The sequence below is a fragment of the Dermacentor andersoni genome, chromosome 2, assembly GCF_023375885.2.
Source record: "Dermacentor andersoni chromosome 2, qqDerAnde1_hic_scaffold, whole genome shotgun sequence".
Taxonomy (NCBI): domain Eukaryota; kingdom Metazoa; phylum Arthropoda; class Arachnida; order Ixodida; family Ixodidae; genus Dermacentor; species Dermacentor andersoni.
Window position 1 is genome coordinate 221,808,775 of NC_092815.1, and position 21,631 is coordinate 221,830,405.

A 21,631-nucleotide genomic window follows, 5' to 3' on the forward strand; every position below is an offset into this window, starting at 1 on the left:
GGCGGCCGAATTTCGATAGGGTCGAAATACCAAAACATCTGTGTAATTAAATTTAGGTCCACGTAAAAGAAGCCCAGGCAGTCCAAATTATTCCGGAGTCCCCCACCACGGCGTGCCTCCTAATCACCGCGGTTTTGGCACCTAAAACACTATAATTTAATTTAAGCACCTCGCTGTGATGTCCGTGATGATTACGTCTTTGACACGATATACATGGTTGTAGTCGTAAATCTGACGTCCTTTCTCAGGCGTCGGTGGTCCAAAATGGGCCTCGATGTTTTCGATTGCCTAAAACCGCAATTTAGAACGTCCGACAGGTTTCAAACGAGCGCCGCAAAAGCATGCCTCCGTAGCAGGGGCCGCCTCGGTGTTTCGCGCAACTGACACGGTGGCGCTGACGGCTGAGCCGATCGCTGCGCCGCCTGACCATTGCAGGGAGCCCCATAGGTGTTGTGTGAACACCTACTCAGGCCACTCAGGCTGCGCGCTTCGTTGTTTTCGCGTGCGTGCGTAGCGCTGCGGCGATGAGCGCGCAGGCATGGCCCGTGGCGTGGCTCTGCTTTGCGCGCTTGTCGGGTTCGTGCTTGTTGTGGCGGCGTACCTGTTTCCGAGGCTGCCCGGCCACCACGCGAATGTCGGAATCAGCCGCGCGGGTCTGGGACCTCCGCGGTACGTGACGCGCGAGGGCCGGCCCAGCAAGCTCTCGTTCGAAGACATGCTGCGTGACGATTTCGAGTTCGACATGCTCGGTTCGGACGTCATGGTGTTCCTACACATCCAGAAGACGGGCGGCACCGTGTTCGGCCGGCATCTTGTGCGCGACCTCGCGCTGGAGCGGCCCTGCCAGTGCCTGCGCGGCCGCAAGCGTTGTCGATGCGCCCGTCCCTCGTCGGCGGCGACGGGCGGCCAGCGCTCGTGGCTCTTCAGCCGCTACTCGACGGGCTGGAAGTGCGGACTGCACGCCGACTGGACGGAGCTGACAGCCTGCGTCGACCGAGCCATGGATCGCGCCGAGAAGGCGCCTGCCAAGCGCCGGTGAGGCATCGCGCGTCTTGTCAAATCTAGACCAAGCAGGTGGGACTTCCCAACCTGAATGAAATGGACCGGGAACGCATTCCATTCAGTCAATCAGTTTAGCAACGGTGAAGATGTTTTACAAAATGATGTCCGAAAGTTAATACGCTGAATGGGGCGACTAATGTGAGCGACTAACTAATAGCGCGATGCCGGAGCAGGATGTACGCCAGTGACATATTACCAGTTGTCGCTCAGATGAGCAAGCGGCCGAATTTGGATACATGCAGGGATAAAAAAAAAAAAAAAAAAAAAAAAAAAAAACCTACTGCAAGATTTCCAAAAATGGTTTATGCTGCTCTGTATAGCAAAACAAATCAAATTATGATACCTTTCGTCACGCCGGTTATGGCGCATATTTGCTGCCCTAATACCAGAAACACCTGGGAGACTTGCTCAGAGTCGTCGCTCTCATAGAGTTTTACTTGTAGGCGAAGAGTGGATGCAACAGTCATACCCATTGCGTTGCTTGTCACAGTCACGTGCAAGATCGCTTCCAAAGGGTTTATACTTACGATAGGACAGGAGCTCCTAGTCTCATTAACGTTGACATTCAGCGTGAGACGAGTACTGCCAGAATTTTCTTACTTTCATGATTAGGCTTTTTCACCCAATGAAAGTGAAAGAACAACCACATATAGTGGTCATAACCACATAATAATCACAGTTGGAGAATATTTATTTATTTATTTATCGAACATACCTTACAGGCCCCTTGACAGGGCATTGAGTAAGGGGGGTAATAAAAAAAGTACAATGCAACTTGTGGGTGTACAACGTACGGCTCAAATTTGCAGCTTAACATAAAGGAGAGGAATCGATGATAATGTGGTATGGCGGCAAGTACAAGGTTGGGTGGAAAAAAGGATAACACGAAGAGAGAAAAAAAAAAATGTTGGCTGGCATTATACTTATGGCAAAACTGGATACCAGAACTATAAAGTATACCGATTACAATGACAACAGTAACAAGAAAAGATACTACAACCAAAGATAGACTGACAAATATGCGGAATCTAGGCGCATGAATAGTTGACAGGGTTTAAAATACGCATAATGGTAGGGCATGATAAAAACTCGGGAACTAATGGTGTGCACAGTAAAAACATTTATCAGTATAATGAATGCAGTCGGGCACAAAGTGGGATACTGAAAAAAAAAAAAAAAAAACACGTGCAGGGGTACAAAAAAATGACGGACATCTTTGGTCTTAAAGCTGTCAAAATAACAAATAAATAAATACATGGGTGGTATACAGAACATGGCACCGGAAGTAAAATAAAACTGGAAATACTAGTGGCAAGTTTTTATTGTGAAAAGAAAAGGTGCAGGAGTTGACGGAAATTATCGTGGTCTGGTTCGGATGCAATGTTGTCTGGAAGACCATTCCACAAACGTATGGCGCGAGGAAGAGCAGATGCGTTGAAGGTGTGAGTTGACCCATATAATTGCGTGAAACTTAAGTGATTATGCAACCGACGTGATGTGATGGAAGGAGCATCAAGGTGAAGTGGGAATGGTCTGTTGCTGTATGCATATTTGTGAAAAAGGCATAAAAGGGCAATGTCGCGACGAGCACTAAGGGGTTCAAGTGAAAGATTGAGCGTAATTTGCGTTATGCTGTTATGGTTGTCATAATTGCGTGAAATGAAGCGGGCAGCCCTATTCTGAACCGCTTCAAGCATGTTAATTAAATAATTTTGGTAGGGGGACCAGATAGATGCGGCGTATTCAAGCTGTGGGCGAACGAAGGTCTGATAAGCTAGATGGCGAACGTGAGTGGGACAGTTATGTAAATTTCGACGTAAATATCCTAAAGATTTTGAAGCTTTTGCGCATATGGTGGTAATATGGTGATACCAGGAGAGGTTGGGTGTGAAATGAATACCAAGGTACTTATAAGATGATGCCTGCGACAGTGGGTAATTGTTAATGGTGTAGCAGTAGTTGGAAATGTTTTGCTTGCATGTGAAGGAGATTATTTTGCATTTTTCTGTATTCAGCGACATAAGCCATTTTTTACACCAGTTGTTAATGCGGTAAAGGTCGTTTTGCAGCGTTAAGTGGTCGTCGGCACAGGTTATAGGGCGATATATGATGCAATCGTCAGCGAAGATTCGCATGCAGGAAGAAATGTTTTCTGGCAAGTCGTTTATGTAGATTAAAAACAATAGGGGGCCGAGGACGCACCCCTGTGGTACGCCCGAAGTTACGTGAGAAAGGGAGGATTGGAAATTGTTAATAACCGTGAACTGCTGGCGGAGTGAAAGGAAGTTACGGAGCCAAGATAAGGTTAGCGAGTCCAATCGAAGGGCAGATAATTTAGAAATCAGACGGCAATGGGCGACGCGGTCAAAGGCTTTAGAGAAATTAAGAAAAATACAGTCAGTCTGGAGGTTATTGTTCATGTTGCAGTGTAGTTCTGTACTTAATTCTAGTAGCTGGGTTTCACAAGAGAAACCTTTCCTGAATCCGTGTTGGTTGTTAAAAAAGAAATTGTTAGATTCTAAGTGTCGGTAAACTGAGTAGCGATTATGTGTTCAAGAAGTTAGCAGCAGATGCAAGTTAAAGAAATTGGACGGTAGCTTTCGGGAGTATGTTTATCACCGGCTTTAATCACAGGCACTATTTTACCGATTTTCCAATCGAAGGGAAGTTGACCTGTCGCTAAAGATTGCCTGAAAAGGTGGTATAAAATGTTAGCAGAAACGGAGACAGTGTTCTTAAGAATTTTAGAGTTAATATTGTCAATTCCAGCTGAAGTGGATAATTTAAGGTTTTAATTAGAAGTACTATGCCCTCTGCAGTTATTTCGATCGGTTCCATATATGGGAAGTCGAAATCGAGTACGTATGGAACGTCAAAGTGGTCTTCCCGGGTGAAAACAGATGAAAAGAATGTGTTAAATGCCGAGGTGCAATGACTGTCTGAAAGTGGAACATGATTGTTGTCTAGCAAAGATATCTGTTGCGGATCGTGTTCGGGGGATACAAGTTTCCAAGACTTCTTAGAGTTAGATTTCAGAAGGGAAGGTAAATCACTAGAAAAATATTTTTGCTTAGCAGATTCTGCTGCGGAACAGTAAGTTATCATGAAATCTTTGTATGCCTTCCACGCGGAAGGCGTGCTATGTCGTTTAGCTGTGCGGTATAAACGTTTCTTTTTGTTTCTAAGATGCCGGAGGGATTTTGTAAACCAGGGGTTTGATTTATCATTTTTTACTGTTATTAGCGGGACATACTGATTTGCTAGCGCACACAATTTGTCTCGGTAAAGTACCCCGTTGTCTTTGATGGGACGACTGTCGAAGGATGGTAGGAATGTGTCAGTGTAGAAGGTTTCGAGTTCGGCGTTAATTTTGCTGTAGTTGGCTTTACTGTAATCGCGAATTTTTTGGCTGTCGGTGCCGGAGAATGGTGGCGGAATGTTAAGGGAAACTTGAAGGAGTTTGTGATCACTAAAACCATCCTTGTGTACTAGGGCACCTACTGTTTCAGGAGCCGTCGCAAGGATTAGGTCGAGGATATTTGAACCACGTGTGGGTTGTTTCACTATCTGAAACAAGTTAAAAATCTAAGGTTAGGTAGATAAATTCGGCGGACATGCGGCAGGGGGAAGACAACTGGTTCCAGTCTATTGTAGGAAAATTAAAGTCGCCGAAAATGTAAATGGCGTCGGTGCGACATATCTTGATAGCCTGTGATGCTACTGCGCAGTTCGTTCACAAATGAATGGCTACAGTCAGGAGGTCGGTAACAATTGCCGATGAGCAGAGTGGAAAACTTGGTTTTGCAGGCTACCCAGATAATTTCTATGTTAGAGTGTGCATTGGTTACGTATGATTGTAGAGTATTTTTTATTGCGAGAAGAACACCTCCGCCTCGCCTATTTGTACGGTCATTTCGGTATATGTGAAAATTGTTACGATCAGGCAGAATTTCGCTATCGGTGATGTCAGGGTATAGCCACGTTTCGGTAAGGGCAAGTATGTCGCAGTCACTGTCGTCAAGGAAAGAACAGACCAAATCGCGTTTCGGTAGTAGGCTGCGGATATTACAAGATGATATCGATAATGAGCAAGTGGCTTGATGTGACTCAGCTTTATTCAGATCTTGCATGCACGTGTTAGACTTTAGCTATCTGCTAGCTAGAACAACTGAGTCAGCGTTGATATCATATATGTAGGTGTTTTTGTTAATATGCAGACGGTCGACTGATACTTTGAAAGGCTTGTTTTGGGCTTTGGCAAAGCCCACTAATTTTCGCCTTGCTTGTCGTGTCGCCGGAGAAAAATCTTCGCTGATGGAAAAGGTCGTCCCTTTTAATTTTCATGCCGAAGACAAAATCTGCTGCTTGTCTTTGAAGAAGGTTAGTTTTCCGATAATTGGTCTGCTCTTTCCTTCGGTGAACTTGCCGAGCCTGTGAACACGCTCGAATTGTGAACTAGTAGTCGTTATTTCTAATCGTTCAGAGCAAAAGCTTATTATTTTTTCCTCGGCCTTGGCCCATTCTTCATCCACATTATCTTCAATCCCAAAAAAGAGAATATTTGATCGTCGCTGGCTGTTTTCAGCATCGTCGCAACGAGACGTAATTTCTGCCAACTGATGTGAAACCTTGAGCAGGCCGTCGTCAGTAGGACCTTCGGTGTTTCGCTGCAATGCAAACGTTGCCTCGAGGGCAGCGACTTTAGCGTTAAGTAACTTGATCTGATATTTAGCTGTTTCTTGCTCGTCACTTACTTTGTTCAGATGAGCTAACATTGTGGCATGTTCAGCTACTATTTTGTCGATGCTTTTTAAGGCCCAAGCAAAGGCATCAGCTTCCGCTTTACTCATGGGGCCCGGGTTCGATTCAACATCGCCCGACAGCATAAGCAATATGTTTAGGACGTCAGAACACGGGTTGTACGGAATACACAACAATCGCCTCAATTCATCATAAAACTCTGGTGGGCACGACACCGCAATAAGACAGGAATGACTGCACTTGGTACAGGAGGCACCCCTCATATAACTAACCTGTAACAGCAGTGGACGTAAGTCACCCATCCCAGATGCGGCGCCGTACCCAAAGCAGGCGGATGAAGGCTGGCGATTATATGCAAGCAATGCCTGGGAACATGCAACTTCCCTCATCTGAATCTCCTCCTTTCTCATCTGAGGAAGCCACAGGTTGGGGCATTGGTATCACGTCAAAACTCTCTTGCAATTTCCACAAATTAGCTTGGAAAAAAAATTAATGGGCAACAGTGTCAATGAAATGCAAATATCTTCAAAAAGCCAAGGTAATAAATACTCTACTCTTTGGTCACTGATATGTTTCTTTTTCTACCTAAATCAGGAGCCCAATTACTCAAATTTAGATGTTTACTCATTGAACCTATGTTGTGTGTACCCGTCGTGGTTGCTCAGTGGCTATAGTGTTGGGCTGCTGACGCGAGGTCGCAGGATCGAATCCTGGCCACGGCGGTCGCATTTTGATGGAGGCGAAATGCGAGAACACCCGTGTACTTAGATTTAAGTGCATGTTAAAGAACCCCAGGTGGTCAAAATTTTCGGAGTCCTCCACTACGGCTTGCCTCATAATCAGAAAGTGGTTTTGGCATGTAAAACCCCACAATTTAATTTTGAACCTATGTTGTAAATCTGCCACTTAAGTCTCATGTTTGCTCTCCAAGGGAGCTCACACAAATTGGAAATAGTTCTCAACAAAACAACATAATTGTTTGCAGAACCATAGAAGATGAGCACAAAAGCTAGGAAGTTGTAACGAAAAAGTAAATGAGGGCATCTTTGTTGAAATACTCATAGAAAAGGTAGTCTACACTGTGAGGATACATAGGTTTGGATAAAAGGATTCTAGGTTTTAACAGTAATTATAATAAAGCTTGTAGATTTTTAAGGTAAGAGAATCATAAGCAGTGGTTTTAAGCTCAAATGCACCCAGATGAGTATTAATGAGGATTATCCCGAAAGGGTACTTGAAATACGAAAGAAGTGGTAGAAGTCTTGTTCTGAAGAAAGGAAAGGTGGAGCATTGATGTTTGATAAATTAAAAGTCACAAAGTTTTGAAAAATGAAAGGGCAATCACTTGATGCACGACCTGCACTGCAGGTTTAAAATTATTATTGTTATTTCTACAAGTATGCAAATTTGCAAGTGAATTGTGTTGGAGCACGAACCAGATGTTATGACATATGTAGCGTTCCTAACTAGAATGGCCGCAGAAATGACATAATCTCAGTTAGACGGGTGTTGTGCGCCATTTTATTCCACCTACTTCGTTCTCACTTCTCGCCCAGCCCATTTCTTTGTCTTCTTTCATGCGTCCAGTACAGACCACTTCATTCTTCCGGACTTCTTTTAATTACACCTCCTGGGGTAACACTTGAATATGTTTCCAATAGAGGTGCACTCCGTCTGACCCGAGGCTCCAGTGTACCAGACATTCTTCAATATTGCATGCTGGCATGCAGTCTTAATCACTTGAAATGGTCTGCAAAATTTAGAATTCGAAGGCACAGCTCCTTTCCTTACAAGGACATAGTCTCCAGGTTGTATGTCCGGTATCTCGCTGCTGTGCCTTTTATTAAAGTTTCGCTTCATGCGGTGCTTGTAGACCTCCTGTTCTTTGACAGTTTTCCTTACTTCCGCAAGTTCGAGGTTCTCTAGGAGGCTTAGCTCACGATCTGCAGGAAGTATGGGCGCTGTACCCAAAGTTGAAAAATGAGAGCTGCAGCCTAAACCAGTGGTGTACGATCTGTTGTGATGTTTCACAGCGGCCTCGAGACAGCACTTCCAGTCACTGGCAAAGTCTGGATACATCTTCAGATACTGTTTGATGTCTCTTATGGCACGTTCCGCTAGGTCGTTTGCTGCCGGGTGCTATGGAGAAGAATACTTTATCATTATGCCGTGCTCCTCTGCCCACTTTGATAATTTGGCACTCCGGAAAGCCGGTCCGTTGTCACAGACAAGCGTCTTTGTGTGTTTAAAACATTCAGCCTTGAGGAGATCTTTTACGCTGTTTGTTTCTTCTTTGCCAGCTTTAGCTGCATTCGTCCTTGTGCACTCTTCTATGGAGAGCAAGAATGCTTCTGTTCGCTTGACTCCTTCCCCCTTCTTCTTGAGCTCCGCGAAGTCCAAGTGAATTACTTCGAACGGGACGCTTGAGTAGTCAGGGTTTTTCATAACGTCTGTCAATTGCTTGAATTTAACTTTGTTCACCTGTAAGAGGTGGCCTGTGTGAATGTAATGGCTGATGTCGTTTTTCACGCCCGGCCATGTGAATCTCATGAGCAATTTCCTACAAGTGCGCCAGAAGCCATCATGTCCACCCGATCCAGGAGTGTCGTGGTATAAATGAAGATTCCTTGGAATCATAGCTGGAGGTACGTGATACCTTCCATTGATAAACTGGAGCTCTTCTGTACCTTCCCACAGCTTAATATGATTGATTGCCTCTGGATTCTTGCTTGATTCGTGTACAAGTAATCTTGATAGTGCATCAGTGTCAGTGAGGAGTAGACCAGGATGGTGCAAAATTACGAAATCAAATTGTTACAGATAGTTCACCCATCTAGCAATGCGGCCTCTTGACTGGGCCATGCTCAGAAGTTGAGTTAGTGCTTGATGGTCAGTGAAAAGTATGAATTTGGCACCTTCCAGGTAAGTATGAAAGTATTGCACAGTTTTTAAGATGGCCAGAGCTTCCTTTTCTGTGGTAGAGTAATTGATTTCGGCAGGTTTCAGGGTATAGCTGTAGTACTCCACAACGTAGTGTTTGGTTTGATCAGCTTGTTTGGAGGGTTTCTGGTATAGAACTGCACCGGTAGCATAATGTGATGCGTCCGTGTTCAGCACGAAAGGCATAGAAAAATCCGGTTTAAGCAAGATGGGGTCCGACGATATTAGTTTTACAAGCTCACGATAGACAGCTTCGTACTTCTCGTCCAATTGAAAAGGCGCGCCTTTCTGAGTTGAACGTGTGAAGCACCTTGTTCTCACTGCATAGTCTTTGATAAATGCCCGGAAGTGTCCTGCTAGGCCAAGAAAAACACGCAGGAAGTGCACGTCATAAGGCTTTACCAGCTTAGAGATTCTCTCTATTGATTCTTGCTTAGTGCTTTTAGTGTGTCCATCAAACACCCTGCCAAGAAATACTACGGTATCTTGAAAGAATGCACTTTTCTTGAAGTTGACTTTGAGTTGGGCAAGACTGAGAGCGTGAAGAACTTTTGAAAGATGACTACGGTGTTCTTCCGTTGTATTTGAGATTGCAACTTGTTGCAGCACCACGTTGATCAGTGCGGTAGAACTAACTTCGAGAGGAAAGTCCGTCGCTGGCTCACCGTGCACTTAGTATCGGGTGAACACAACAGACTCCGATGACGCCTGGTCGACGAAAAATGTCACCCGCATAGCTGGTCTTCGAAAACTGTCGGCAGCGCCAAATTTCACTTTCACTTTATTTCCTTAAAGACCCCTCTTCGGGGTATTGCATAAGGAGTGGGTTACAAAGAATATGAGAAACAAAGACTATCAAAATGTTACAAGGCATAATGTGAGGCAATTTCTTCTATGAAGGCAGATGAGCTGGGTATAAAAACGATGTTGTGCACAAAGCCATTCCAGTCTTTGGCTGTTTGAGGAAAAAAAGAAGATGCAAAAGTGATAGTGCGCGCGTGTGGACGAGCTACGTTTAAGGAATGTCCTATGCGATGGGATATGCGTGATGGTGGCAAGATATATCAGAATCAGAATTTATTGTTAGAATTTGGGTCAAATTACAAGTATTTAGTACGCAGGAGGAGGTCCCATAGTCAAAGATTGTATCGGGACCTCCTGTACAAGAATAGTTATGATAATTGACATCTCAAAGCAACAGTAGCATATAATAAGGTATACAAGCAACAGGAAATGAACGTTAACAGAGCAAAATACAGAATTCATTACAAATAACAACAAGGTTTAGCTTATCTCACGGTAACATAAAAAATTGCATGTGAAGAAAATACCAGTAGTTTATTTACAAGAACAAAAACAAACAAAAAGCAAAAAAAAGCAAAAAAAAATCGGTTACAGTACATTTTCTCATTAGTTTGTCAATAATAAATGCATTTTGAGTTCCCTTTTGAATTGGTGTAAAGATCTTGTATTTTTCATAATGAGAGGAAGAGTGTTCCATATTGATATGGAAGTGAATTCCACGGTTTGTTTACCGTAGTTAGTGCGGATTCGTGGCAAAAGAAAATTGTTATTCAACGTGAATCTGGTGGTACTATTAGTTGTCAGGTTAGATGGTGAAAATGTGATCGACGGTAGCTCATTATGTAGAAATCTGTAGAAAAAGATACCTAGGTTGTATTTAGTGAGCCCAGAAATAGTAAGGATGTTATTCTCGTGTAGTAAGGAAGTGGCACTAGAAAAGCATCGGGAACACCTTAGACTTCTGTCAAGCAAAGGACCAGGCAGGATTCCGTAGAGGCTACTCAACAATAGACCACATTCACACCATCAATCAGGTGATAGAGAAATGTGCAGAATATAACCAACCCTTATATATAGCTTTCATTGATTATGAGAAAGCGTTTGATTCTGTCGAAACCTCAGCAGTCATGGAGGCATTACGGAACCAGGGTGTAGACGAGCCTTATGTAAAAATACTGAAAGATATCTATAGCGGCTCCACAGCCACCGTAGTCCTCTATAAAGAAAGCAACAAAATCCGAATAAAGAAAGGCGTCAGGCAGGGAGATACGATCTCTCCAATGCTATTCACAGCGTGTTTACACGAGGTATTCAGAGACCTGAATTGGGAAGAATTGGGGATAAAAGTTAACGGAGAATACCTTAGTAACTTGCGATTCGCTAATGATATTGCCTTGCTTAGTAACTCAGGGGACCAATTGCAATGCTGCTCACTGACCTGGAGAGGCAAAGCAGAAGAGTGGGTCTAAAAATTAAAGAAGTTTGCAGGGACGACATGGCCACAATTAGTACATGACCGGGGTTGTTGGAGAAGTATGGGAGAGGCCTTTGCCCTGCAGTGGGCGTAACCAGGCTGATGGTGATGATGGTGACTAGAAAAGCATGTACTATAGGTAATTATTCTGATGACTCGGTTCTGAATTGTTTGTAAAGACGTAATATGAGTTTTATAGGTGTTTCCCCAACATATGATAACCATAAGTAATGTGAGAGTGGACGAAAGAGTGGTAAAGTGAGAGCAATGTGGTATGTGTGAAGTAAGGGCGTGCTTTTATTAAGATGCGTATATCATAAGCTATTTTCTTTTTTATGTGAGCAATATGATTGTGATATTTCAGATTACAGTCAAGTAGAACGCCAAGGAAAGATGAACATGAACTTGGATGAAGGCAGTGGGGACCAAGACTGATAGGTGGAATGGAAGCTATGTTTCGCTGATGTGAAGAGAATACAACAAATTTAGTCTTAGTTGCATTAATAGATAACAGGTTAACATTACACCACCTTAGAATGTTTTCCAAATCAGCATTTAGTTTATTAACGAGAGATGAGATATCTTTATGAAAAGTGAATATAGTGGCATCATCAGTGTACAGAATGCATTTTGTCGAAGAAAGACAATTAGGTAAATCATTAATATAAACTAAAAACAGGAGTGGCCCCAGGGTGGAGCCCTGAGGCACACCGATGTTAGTAGTTCGCTGTCGAGAATAAGCACTGGAAACAGAAACAACTTGAACCCGGTTATATAAGTAGCTTTTTAGTAGCGAAAGGGCAGGACCACAAATGCCAATTGCTTCGAGCTTAGAAAATAGGATATTATGATTAATGCTATCAAATGCTTGCATTAGATCGATGAAAACTGAGGCGGCGAGAAATCCCTCGTCAATAAATTTTTTTAGTTGGTCCGTAAGATGAATAAGTGCCAGCTCTGTGGAATACCCATAGCGAAAACCGAACTGACATGCAGAGATGATATTAAATTTAGAAAGATATTTGTTAGCCGTATTTCAATTAGTTTCTCAATAACTTTTCCGAAGAACGGCAGAATGGAAATAGGTCTGTGAGTGAGTTGTCTCCTTTTTCAAAAACTGGGATAACTTTGCCACGCTTCAGTTCAGAGGGAAATAAACTAGTCCTGAATAATAAATTAACAATAAATGGTACACGATTGAGTATGCCGTGGTATAATTTGTGAAATGATAAGCTGGCAATTAAACGGTGGTGGGAAAGGGTTTGTATGCCAGATTTCGCTTTTAATGAAGTTACGCTGACATCGTATAAAAAATCGGAGTGAATGAACCGGATGGCCCGATTCTAAAATGCCTCAAGGGCGGTAATGAGGAAAGTCTGGCGAGGGCTCCAAATGGATGATGCATATTCTAGTTTGGGTCGTATTAGTGTCTTATAAGCTAATAGTTTCACATGCTGCGGTGCGTTTTTTAAGTGACGTCGTAGGAATCCAAGTGATCTGTTAGCTGAAGAGATAACGTTAGTCACATGCAGAAGCATGTACTCACGTACGGGGCAGAAACCTGGAAGCTTACAAAAAGGGTTCTACTTAAGTTGAGGACGACTCAACGAGCTATGGAAAGAAGAATGATAGGTGTAACGTTAAGGGATTAGAAAAGAGCAGATTGGGTGAGAGAACAAACTCCATTTAATGACATCTTAGTTGAAATCAAGAAAAAGAAATGGGCATGGGCAGGACATGTAATGAGGAGGGAAGATAACCGATGGTCATTAAGGGTTACAGACTGGATTCCAAGGGACGGGAAGCGTAGCAGGGGGCGGCAGAAGGTTAGGTGGGCGGATGAGATTAAGAAGTTTGCAGGGACGACATGGCCACAATTAGTACATGACCGGGGTAGTTGGAGAAGTATGGGAGAGGCCTTTGCCCTGCAGTGGGCGTAACCAGGCTGATGATGATGATGACATGCACACACCAGTCCATATCATTTGAGATGGTAACACCCAGGTACTTATAATTGTTTACACACTGAATTTGTTCATTGGCGATTTCATATTGAAATACCAAGGGGTTAGAACGGCGGGAGAACGACATTGCTTTACATTTGGTAGGGCTTAGGACCATTAACCAACGTTGACACCAATTTTGAATATTATTTAACTCTTCCTGAAGGGCGATTTGATCATTATCGTTAGTAACCGAGCGGTAAATGACAGTCATCAGCGTACGTGCAGATTTTGCACGACACATGTAATGGTAGATCATTAATGTATATTAAAAATAGGAGGGGGCCTAGTATTGAGCCCTGAGGGACACCTGACGTTACAGGTAGGGGCTCAAAAGTATTGTTATTGACATTCACCGACTGCATGCGATTAGTGAGGAATTGTTCTATCCATGTTACAACTGCAGGATGTAGGTTTAACCGTGAAAGTTTTAGGAACAGTTGTTGGTTAGCTACTTTGTCGAATGCTTTTGCGAAGTCAAGGAAAATTGCGTCAGTTTGTACGTTAATATTGAGATTTGAGTGTAGATCATGAAGAAAAATAGCCACTTGCGTTTCGCAAGTTAGTCCCTTGCGGAATCCATGCTGGGATTGGTCAAAGAAATTGTTAGTATCAAGGAAGTTAATTATATGGATGTATATAACATGTTTCATGATTTTACAGGGCACCGACGTGATGGAAATGGGGTGGTAGTTCAAAGGCAAACTTTTATTGCCCAATTTGTAGACTGGAACGACCTTGCTTATGTTCCACTCTTTCGGGAGGTTTCCAGAAGACAATGACTGTAAAAACAACAATGTTAAGCATGCTGCAGAGATGAACTCAGTGTTTTTTAAAAACTTCGATGGGATTTCGTCGAGACCTGCGGATGACGAAAGTTTAATATTGTCTATTATATTTGAAATTCCATGTATCGAGAAAGTGATAGCCGGCATTGTAGGTAGAGACGGCGTAAGAAACGTAGGTAAGGGAGTATCTGGTTCTTTAGTGAACACTGAAGAAAAGGTTGTATTAAATGTGTTAGCAATGTCCGAGTCTGATAAGATTCCACCCAGCTCATTCCCCGCAGGGGCGTCTGCGTCAGCAGGCGTTTGGTGTGTTGCGACACCATCTACCCGAGCACACGAGGGCTGGACCCTCCCGCGTGTGGCCGTGCGCGGCTTAGCCGTGTCTGGGGATAGGGGGATCCTGGAGGTTGAGCCGATGCTGGGTGTTTGGACCTTTGAGGCCCCTCGGCAGAGGCAACACACCTCTTCGGCCTCTGCTTCACATAGACGGCACCCCCGGACTGACCCACCCGGGGGAAATCGGTAGTCGCCTCTTCCTGTCTCTCTCTCCTCAAACCTTCGTCTTTATCTCTCACTTTTTGATCTTTCCTGTCTTCTTCTCTCTTCCATTTACTTCCTTTCTCCACGGCGGCAAGGGTTAACCTTGTGTGGCTATCCTACCTTGGGTACACCATATTTGGTTATAGTGACGGCGTACGGCTGGCGTCGTGCAGACTTGGACACAAGCTTTACCGCGTCCCCTCATTGGGCTCTGTGGTGGGCGGTCGGCGCTGTTGCCGAACACACACACTTTCCTATGGCAGCTCAAATCTCTGTTGTCCATGATCGGCGTCTGAAAAGATGCCGCACCGAAGTACCATTTCAATTCTCCTTTCGAAACAACGCTCCATCTTTCCCCAAATACTATGTAGTCCACAGTGAAAGCAACATGCCTGTTAGAAAGTTCTCTCCATTCTTGGTAGCCAAATGCCTGAAAGATAAAATCGGACAGACATACAAAGCCTCCAAAATGTCTAGCGGGGACCTCCTCCTAGAACTGAATAATAAAGATCAAGCACATAAGCTGTCTGAACTTACCAGTATTGGCGAGGCGACAGTGACTGTTTCAGCCCACAGAACACTTAATACAAGCAGGGGAGTAATATCTGAAGAAGACTTTATTGGTTTAAGTGACGAGGAACTGCTGGAAGGTTTCCAGGAACAAAATGTCACCAAAGTACAAAGAATAGTAATCCGCAGAAACGATCAAGAAATCCCCACTAAACATGTTATACTCACCTTCGGAACAAGCGTAATGCCTACCTCTCTCAATGCCGGTTATGTCAAAGTCAATGTGAGACCATATATCCCAAACCCCAGACGATGTTTCAAATGCCAAAGGTTTGGACACGCTTCACATGCATGCCGAGGACAAACAACTTGTGCTAAATGCAGCTCCAACGAACACCAATCTGAGAATTGCACCTCTTCCCCACATTGTGTTAACTGCAAGGGAGATCACCCAGCTTATTCGCGGTCCTGCCCTTGCTGGAAAAAAGAAAAAGAAGTCATTGCACTAACTGCTAAAAAAAAAATGTCGTTCTTCGAAGCCCGAAAACGACTGTCCTACCTTTCGCGACGCAGTTATGCCGATGTGACGAAGGTGGGGGCATCGTCACAGAGGCCTGAGGAGTCCTGCGAGCCCACGCACAGTGGTCCCGTAGTGACGCCTCCCGCCCCCGTGGTGGAAGCAGCCAGTCCTGCTCCGTCATCTTCACAGGCCCTGCAGACACCAGTCCCGCAGGGCCCTAAGATCAAGCGAACACCAAGGCTCGAGACACGTGTCTCGGCGCCAAACTCTCGGTCCTCCAGCGCCTCAGAGAGAGCGATGGAGGTCGACGCAAAAGCCCCGGTGTCATCGACACCCAAGGACAAGCGCTCTCTTGAGCGCTTAAAGAGGGACAAACTCCCAATAACTACCCTAAATAATAAGGCGATAACCTAATGGGTTATCGCTCCATTGTATCTGCCTTCTTCAGATCCATGTCACCTAACATCTTTCTTATCTCCTATTCACTCGTTAATATCATTTTTTACCTTTCAATTTTATAATGGCTTTTATGATCCATTGGAATTGTAGAGGTCTCTTACATAACTTGGGTGACATCAAAGACATGTTAATAAACTTCTCTCCTCTGGCCCTGTGCCTACAGGAAACAAAGCTAGGCGAAAAACACAAAAACATTTTAAAAGGTTTCACTGTTGTACGGCGAGACCGTACGCAGACGAGCCGGCTGTCAGGTAGTGTAGCCATTGTTCTGCAGGGCGGTATTGCAGCCAGAGAAGTTCCTATTAACTGTCACATAGAAGCTGTTGCTGTCACCGTTTTAGCTCATAAAACCATCACCATTTGTTCAGTATACATTCCGCCGCGTTCAAATTTTACCCTGAAAGATCTAGAGTTAATTTTAGACCAGCTACCTGAACCATTTTTAATAGGCGGTGATTTTAACGCACATAACACGTTGTGGGGTAACAAAACAACTGACACCAGGGGTCAAACACTTGAAGATTTTATCCTAACAAACGACATATGCCTTTTAAACACCGGTGCGGCAACTTACTACTGCCCAAGCACGGGAGCTATGAGTTGCCTAGATCTGGCACTGTGCTCTCCCTCCCTTTTTGGAGATATTCAGTGGAGTGTTATTGATAACCCCTATGGGAGTGACCATATGCCTGCTGTCATTAAAAGAACATCTCCTTTTCCTACCATCCCACTGAGGCCACCCCGCTGGAAACTCCATCTAGCAGACTGGCCTCTCTTTACTGAAAAGGCCACTCTGGATAATATACCAGATGAGCTAACCATAGATGAAATGAATGATAAGATCACCGCCTGTATACTTGCTGCCGCAGCAGAAACAATCCCACAATCGTCTGGCTTCCTAAGAAAAAACCTAAAACCTTGGTGGATGAAGGAATGTACGCAAACAAAAAAACTACAAAACAAAGCGTGGGGTATCTTTCGGCGATATCCAACACAAGATAATCTACTCTCCTTCGAAAAAGCAAAAGCGATAGCCAGGTACACACGCAGACAGGCCGAAAGAGAGTCCTGGAAAAATTATGTCTACTCAATAAATAGCTCGATAACTTCCAAAAGAATGTGGGATCAAGTTCGTAAGTTTAGAGGCGACTACGCTCCTTACACGATACCCATACTTTCACCCCCAGACACGCAAACAAATTTAGTAGAACAAGCAGACATATTAGGGCAGTACTTTCATGATACTATATCAAGCTCAGTAAACTACTCTGCAGAATTTCTAAAACATAAACAGTTAGCAGAAAAACTAAAGCTTCCGACCACCGACCACAGGAAGTTCAGAAACACTGTATAATGTCACTTTAACACTTCCAGAAATCAATAGAGTACTTACTACTGGCAAAAAAACAGCACCTGGTCCGGACAGAGTACATTATGCGCTGCTCGCTCATTTATCTCCTAATGCAGTTGAAACCTTGCTTCGTTTTTTAAATAAAATCTGGGAAACTGGAAAATTGCCAAAAGAGTGGAAGAAAGCCATCATTATCCCTTTTTTGAAAGCTGGAAAACCTCCCACAACAGCAACCAGCTATAGACCGATAGCACTCACAAGTTTTCTTGCAAAGTCCTATGAAGCCATCATCAACATAAGATTGACATACGTCCTTGACACAGAGAAGATGCTAGATAACCATCAGTGTGGATACAAGAAAGGTTGCTCCACAACAGATCAACTAGTCCGGCTAGAAGACGAGATACGTGCGGCCTTTCTACACAAACAATATTGTCTCACTGTTTTCTTTGACTTAGAAAAGGCGTAGGACACAACATGGAGGTTTGGTATATTAAGGGACTTGGCAGATTTAGGAGTCCGAGGTAGAATGCTCAAATGTCTAGCCGATTTCATGTCGCACCGAACATTCCAGGTGCGTTTAGGAACGGCGCTGTCACGTGTATTCACCCAGGAAAATGGTGTGCCACAAGGATGCGTATTAAGCACAACATTGTTTGTGGTGAAAATGAACTCGGTCAATAAGGTAATTCCATCCTCTGTAATGCACTCATTATATGTGAATGATCTACAAATTGCGTGTCGTGCATCCAACCTGACATCCTGCTAGCGGCAAATTCAAATTACATTAAACAAACTAACACAATGGACGTCTGAAAACGGTTTTCGTTTCTCAAGTGAGAAAACTATTAGTTTTGTCTTTACACAACAAAGAGGCCTACAACCAGAACCCACCCTTAAGCTACAACAAGCCACACTACCAGTAAAACAAGAACACAAGTTTCTGGGTGTTCTGTTTGATAAAAAGTTAAACTTCCTGGCACACATAAAGAGCCTTAAAATAAAAGCAAACAATGCACTTAACGTCCTCAAAATCCTGTCCCGGAAGCGCTGGGGCTCTGACCATGAATGCCTGCTACGCATCTACCGTACTTTGGTGCGCAACATATTAGATTATGGCAGCATCGTATACGGTTCAGCTAGACAGTCCCACGTCCGTCGATTTGATCCAGTTCACAACCTTGGACTGCGATTGGCAAGTGGCGCTTACAGAACATCGCCTGTCCAGAGTTTGTATGTTGACTGTAATGAACCTCCTCTACAGCAGCGTAGAGTGCTACTAACTTGTTCTTACGTGCTCAGAATCCAGTCCTCACCACAACACATATGCTTCAACATTGTCACACAGTGTGACTCACGTTTACACTATACAAACAAACCAAACATGATTAAGCCGCTTGTCCTACGATATGAGGAATATATTCGGGATTATAACATTCCTTGCGAAGTCCTTCAGGTTGCGAGAAAACCACAGCGTTTGCCGCCGTGGCACGTTTTCGCACCGGTATGTGATTGGACATTGACACATTTAAAGAAAAAAGACACCCCACATGAACACATTATACAAGAATTCCGCTTTCTACAGGACAAATATGAAAATTGCACAGAATTTTACACTGATGGCTCTAAAACAAAAGAACACGTGGGTGTGGGGGCCGTAACAGAACATTGGGAAGTAAGTATTCGTTTTCCACAGCACGCCTCTGACTACACAGCTGAAGTCTATGCATTATGGACTGTGGTGAAAAAGCTCATCGCTGAAAAACACGAAAACACAATCATATACACTGACTCGTTAAGCATGCTGAAGGCTCTTCACCTGAAATCCGAATGTGAACCCCTGATAGGGGATATCTTAAACATGATAACAATAAACAAATACGGCAGGTCAATTAGGTTTTGCTGGGTACCAAGTCATGTTGGTATACCGGGCAACGAAGCGGCGGATAGATGCGCATCAATGGCAGTGCACAAAGACATAATAAACACAACACTTCCATATAAAGATAGTATCCATGCCATTTGGAAGGGCTTAACATCAAAGTGGCAACACGAATGGGACCATTGTACAGAAAACAAGCTACATCTTATTAAACTTTAATCAGCGAGTGGAAATCATGCAGTCACCAGCAACGGTTCTACGAGGTGATCTTGTGTCGACTTCGAATTGGACACACACATTTGACGCACAATTTCCTCCTCCAAAAAGAAAACCCGCCAACCTGCGAAAAATGCCTTGAATCACTCACAGTCATACATATCCTAATAACATTTTACACATCGGCACACTGAGACGGAGGTTTTTGCACAGCCTATATGATTTGCACACTCCATTACACCCTGCCCTATTGCTAGCAGATGACCCCCTAGTACCATTTGCTAACCTGTTCGACTTTTTAGAAAAAAGTGGTTATTTACACCAACTATAACGTAATACAGGTTTACCTACTCTAACGTTGCATTTCATTTTGTCTTGTGTCTGGCGCAGCATGGCCTTAGTTGCCTTTGTGCCATTAAACCCAAACTAACCAACCAACCAATCACCCTGCTCATTCGGCAAGGAGATTGTGCGTGATGGCAGCGGTTAATGATTTGCCAGAATTTCTTTGGATTTTCACTTATCATGTTAGCCAGATCGAAATGAAAGAAAGTATTTGCGTGAGCGGATTGCTGATAGATAAATGCGTTCTGCTTCATAGTGCTTGTTCCACGAGTGCTCGTTCGGGTTTTGCTTAGCTTGTCAAAATAGGCGCTTTTTCTTATTCTCGAGTGTTTTCAGATTTTTTGCGAACCATGGTTTATGGCCGTTAGCTTGAATCGATAATGTTGGTATGTATTTTTCAGTTAAGAGTGCCACTTTTTCCTGAAGAAGAGACCAATTTTTTTGAACAGATTGGTGTTGAAAGGCCGTTTTGAATTCCTCGTAGAATTCTTCTAATTCATTATTTATTGCCCGGTAATTGCCTTTATCGTAAAGGCGGATTGTTTTTTCATGAGTATGGCGCGGGGTCGGGAATAAGGTGAATGTAGCATGAATTACTTTGTGGTCACTTATTTCGTTACAGTAAGTAAGAGACGATAGTGTTTCAGGATTTGAAGACAATAACTAGGTCTAGAATGTTGGCATTATGTGTGACACGCGTTGGTTCAGTTATCAATTGTGAAAGGTTATAATTCAGACAGACATTAATGAACTCTTTGGATTCTGTGCTACCGATAGTTATTTGAGGTTAGACCAATCAATGTTTGGATAATTGAAGTCCCCGAATAGCAGGATCTGCGCGTTAGGGTATTTTTTAACTAGTTGGCTTAGGATGTTCAGTTTTCTGGGAAAATCTGCAGAACTGCCAGGGGGCTTTGTATTTGAGGAAAAACTATGCTTGTTCCACGAAGTGAATTGTTTATCTTATTGTTTGTCTAATTATTTATCATATTTGAGCCCACTCCAACAGCACAATTACATTAATTATTAAATTACTATTTTATTTCACATATCATTCACTACATCTACTGCTGCTGTTCCTTCTTCACCTTCTGACTAGAGTGATGACTTTGGGATCGGTAGACTCACATTGTTCTAGATGGTGCTTCCACTGCGTCTCGGTCCTAGCTTGCCGTTCAGCTGCAAGATCTTGAGAAGTACTCGCTCCATCCATACTACTTCACAGTGATGAAGCACCTACTGTTCTTTCCAAGCGCTGGTACAGAACTGATTGCATGCCTCTCTGAGTGCCGAGTTATGTTGGGCACTGAAGCCATCTGCTTCGCTGAGCAGATGGTGCCGATGATGTCATCCACAGTGCTGCTCGTCTAGCTTAATCTAGGTCAGCCGCCATGACAGCTGCGCTGCAGACCTCATTCTTGCCACTGTGCCAACTGCCATCGCTGAGCTTAATACACTCGCATCACAAATCTTCAAAGTGGGGAACATACGCTGATGCGTAAAAATTCAGCCTGTTCAGAGATTCAAACTCAGGACCAATGCCTATCTGGGCTGGTCGCTCTGTCATCTGAGCTAACCAGGAGGCTAGCAGGTCTCAGTGCGAGGGGGTGTATTCATCGACAACTCAAAGCACAGAGACACAGAACATGGCAAATCAGTTCTGAGAAATCCTGCAAGGTGGAAGACAGCTCATAAAAGGAAGAAAAAAAAAAAGACGATTTTTCCGGAAAGGCGTTGATCCCAAGTTTGAATTCCGGACCAGGACGAATTTTTCCTCCACTGCGAAGCTTTCTTCCTGAAAAACTTGTATCCCCTTTGTAGTCTGATGCTACATTTTAGTGGATGACAATCTTTCCTTTCAATTTATTTAATTATTTATTATAGCCTCAGGGCCAAAGGCATTACAGAGGGGAGTGGGTAATATAGGTTACAAGGACAATCAGTACAATACAGTGAATTTTGTTAGAACATAATTT

At 43.6% G+C, this 21,631-nt stretch overlaps 1 protein-coding gene across 3 annotated transcripts in view; it reads left to right on the forward strand.

The window, feature by feature from the left end:
• Nucleotides 1–354: 354 nt before the first annotated feature.
• LOC126539989 (heparan-sulfate 6-O-sulfotransferase 3-B-like) overlaps nt 355–21,631 on the forward strand; it is a 137,567-nt gene continuing 116,290 nt past the window's right edge. Inside the window, exon 1 of one of the 3 annotated variants that reach the window (XM_072286622.1) lies at nt 355–1,035. In XM_072286622.1, coding sequence (XP_072142723.1) covers nt 539–1,035 — 497 coding nt within the window. In that variant the 5' untranslated portion in view covers nt 355–538. The remainder of the gene's footprint in view (nt 1,036–21,631) is intronic. The other 2 variants (XM_072286621.1, XM_050186819.3) reach the window with 2 other exon arrangements.